General features: G+C 40.9%; 1 protein-coding gene across 1 annotated transcript; it reads left to right on the forward strand.

Moving 5' to 3' along the window:
* Window positions 1-1,010: 1,010 nt before the first annotated feature.
* On the forward strand, window positions 1,011-2,267 carry LOC141645722 (uncharacterized). Its single transcript, XM_074453992.1, has 2 exons — window positions 1,011-1,226; window positions 1,437-2,267. Exons 1-2 carry the CDS (start codon window positions 1,011-1,013, stop codon window positions 2,265-2,267), a joined length of 1,047 nt encoding a protein of 348 aa, XP_074310093.1.
* Window positions 2,268-3,225: the final 958 nt, after the last annotated feature.

Below are 3,225 nucleotides of genomic sequence, written 5' to 3' on the forward strand. Positions count from 1 at the left end.
ATAGGCAAATGCATAATAAAGTGCTCCAAATTGAAAATTCTGCTGGAGAGATATGTAAGGAACCAGAAGCCATTCTTCAAGCTTTTGTTTACTATTATAAAGAGCTTCTGGGTACCAGTGCTCAAACTAGTGATTTCTACCCTAATGTTGTGAAGCAAGGTTGTACTTTGGCTGCTGATGATTGGGCTGGGATGTGTAGAATTCCTAACAATGATGAGATTAGGACTACACTTTTCTCTATACCAAATGATAAGAGTCCTGGGCCTGATGGATACACCAGCTGTTTCTTCAAAGAAAGCTGGAATATTGTTCATGATGATATCTGTATTGCCATCAAGGATTTCTTTGCTAATGGAAAAATGCTGAGGCAACTTAACAGTACTACTCTAGTTCTGATTCCAAAGATAGACAATCCTCAAACTGTTAAGGAGTTTCGCCCTATTGCCTGTTGTAATACAATATATAAGGTAATCTCAAAGATTCTTTGCAACAGAATGAGTGATTGCTTGCCAAAGCTTATCAATCCAGCTCAATGTGCATTTATTAGAGGAAGAAGTATTTTGGGCAATATCTTGATTAGTCAGGATTTGACCAGACTTTATAAGAGGAAGTGTGTCTCTCCTAGGTGTTTGATGAAAGTTGATTTAAGGAAGGCATATGACTCAATTGAATGGGTGTTTGTTGAGCAGATGATGGAGGCCCTCAATTTTCCTCCTAAATTTATTAAACTCATTATGCAATGCATCAGTACCCCTTCTTATTCTATCAGTTTGAATGGGCAAAGCTATGGTTATTTTTCTGGGTGCAGAGGGCTTAGACAAGGTGACCCTATGTCCCCTTTACTTTTCACACTCTGCATGGAGTATCTTAGTAGGTTACTTTGCTAAGGTAGTGGCCTACCTGGGTTCAAATTCCATCCCCTCTGCAAATCTCTCAGATTGACTCACCTAATGTTTGCAGATGATTTGTTACTCTTTTGTAAAGGGGAAGTAAAATCCATTTGCATAATAATGGAGTTGTTTAGGAGATTCTCTAATGCTTCTGGCCTAAGCATTAATTCTGAGAAATCAGACTTTTACTGCAATGGAATGAAAGATGATATGGTGCAAAAAGTGCTGCAGGGTACTGGCTTTAAAAGGGGAGATCTTCCTTTTAAGTATCTTGGGGTGAAAATTTCTCATAAAAGACTCTCTAAAATAGATTGCAATGTCTTGGTTGACAGAATGGTGAGTAAAATAAGGGGGTGGAATAGCAGGAAAATCTCTTATTCTGGAAGATTGATCCTGGTTAGATTTGTCCTCTCTACTATTCATAATTATTGGTCCCAAATTTTTATCTTGCCTGCTGGTATCATGGACAGAATCAAAGCTCTTTGCAGGAATTTTTTATGAGAAGGGAGTGACAGCTATTCAAAAGCACCACTAGTGTCCTGGCAGGTTCTTTGTACTCCTAAAGAATCTGGGGGACTGGGCATAATTGATAGCCATAGTTGGAATGTTGCTGCCATTGGGAAACTTGTCTGGTGGTTAACAACTAAGCAAGACCATTTATGGATTCGTTGGGTGGATAGCGTCTATTTGAAAGGAATGCCATGGCTGAACTATAAACCTACTGACTATAGCTCATGGTCCTGGAGAAAGATATGTGAAGTTAAAGAAATGTTCAAAGTGGGGTATGTGAATGGGAAATGGAGAGGCCTAGATGAATCTTATACTATCTCAGATGGCTACCAATGGTTGATGCAGGGGACTGATCAGAAAGTTACCTGGTATCCTCTGGTTTGGAATAGGTATAATCTTCCCAAATGGTGTTTTATTTTGTGGCTCAAGCATCATCAGAGGTTACTCACTCTTGATAGGCTACAGAAGATGGGTATCACTGATCAGAATTTTTGTTTTTTGTGTGGTTTGGAACCTGAGAATCACACTCATCTGTTTGTTGAATGTGCTTATGCAACTAGATGCTTCCAACTCCTCGCAGACTGGCTGCATCTTCCAGTTGGGAATCTCAGTGATCTGACTTTGTTACTGAAAATGCGAAGCTTCTCTCTCCTGAGCAAGAAAGTTATCCAAGCTGCAGTGGCAGGGGTAGTGTATGGAATTTGGCAGAGCAGAAATCATTGTAGGATAGATGGTTATGTACAGCTCCCTGAAAAACTGCTAAAACAGGTCCAGATGGACTGTAAACGTAGATTGCAGGGTGTTTACCAAGGCTTCATGAAGACTGCAGATTATCATTGGTGTAATGCTTTAGGCCTATATGGTTAATGTTTGTATCATCTTTTTAGCCTTGAATTTCTTGAAGTCACAAACTTGCTCATCAGCATTGATGTAATGGTTGTCCATTTGGACGGTGCTTATAATATTACTAACATTCGACCAAAAAAACTCCCGCTACCGACTTTTTCCGGGAAAGTTGAACTCTAGATGGATGGGTCCCTATGTGATAATCGAAGTTGGAAAATATGGAGATTTTGAACTTAAGGCGGAATATGGAAGCAAGTTCAAGGTCAATGGTCAAAGATTGAAGCCATACTATGAGGGAGCGTTTATTGGAGAGGTCGAGATCACCTACCTCGGGCCTCCTCATCCTTGAAAGAATCATCAAAAGGGATAGTTTGGTGGAGTCCTTCCTAAACCACCACTTGTAAATATACTAACCCTTTAACTTGTATTTATAATTTTATTGCATTTCTTTAATAATAAACATAAACTCTTTTCATGAGAGTAAGTGAGGGAGGGTCACTAACGAATTTGGAATGAAGGAAGGAACCAATTTTCAAGTGTGGGGAAGCATTTATAAGAGGAAAGGAAATCAAAGGAAAGATTCGCAGCTTGAACCCGAGCGGCTTCATTGGAATCCGCCCGTCCTGCTGGAATCCGGGCAGTTTGGGAAGAATCCGTCCGTCCTTTTTAGCGATGAAATTGAAAGTTTTGGGACTATTGAAGAATCCGAGCGTCTCAGGAAGGAAGACGCTCGTCCCGAAGAAACCGCGCCTTTGCAGAAAGACGCCCGTCTTTTTGCCTGTGCATTTCAAGAAATTTTACTGTCTCAGAATCCGTCCGTCTTTGTGAAAAGACGCCCGTCTCCTTTCAGAAGAATCCGAGCGTCTTAGGGTCGGGACGCCCGTCTTTGTGGTGTCATATTTTTGGAAAGTTAGCTGTGACAGAATCCGGGCGTCTTACCCAGAATCCGCCCGTCCCGATAAGACAGAATCCGAGCGTC

The sequence above is a fragment of the Silene latifolia genome, chromosome 1 (assembly GCF_048544455.1).
Source record: "Silene latifolia isolate original U9 population chromosome 1, ASM4854445v1, whole genome shotgun sequence".
NCBI classification, from domain to species: Eukaryota; Viridiplantae; Streptophyta; class Magnoliopsida; order Caryophyllales; family Caryophyllaceae; genus Silene; species Silene latifolia.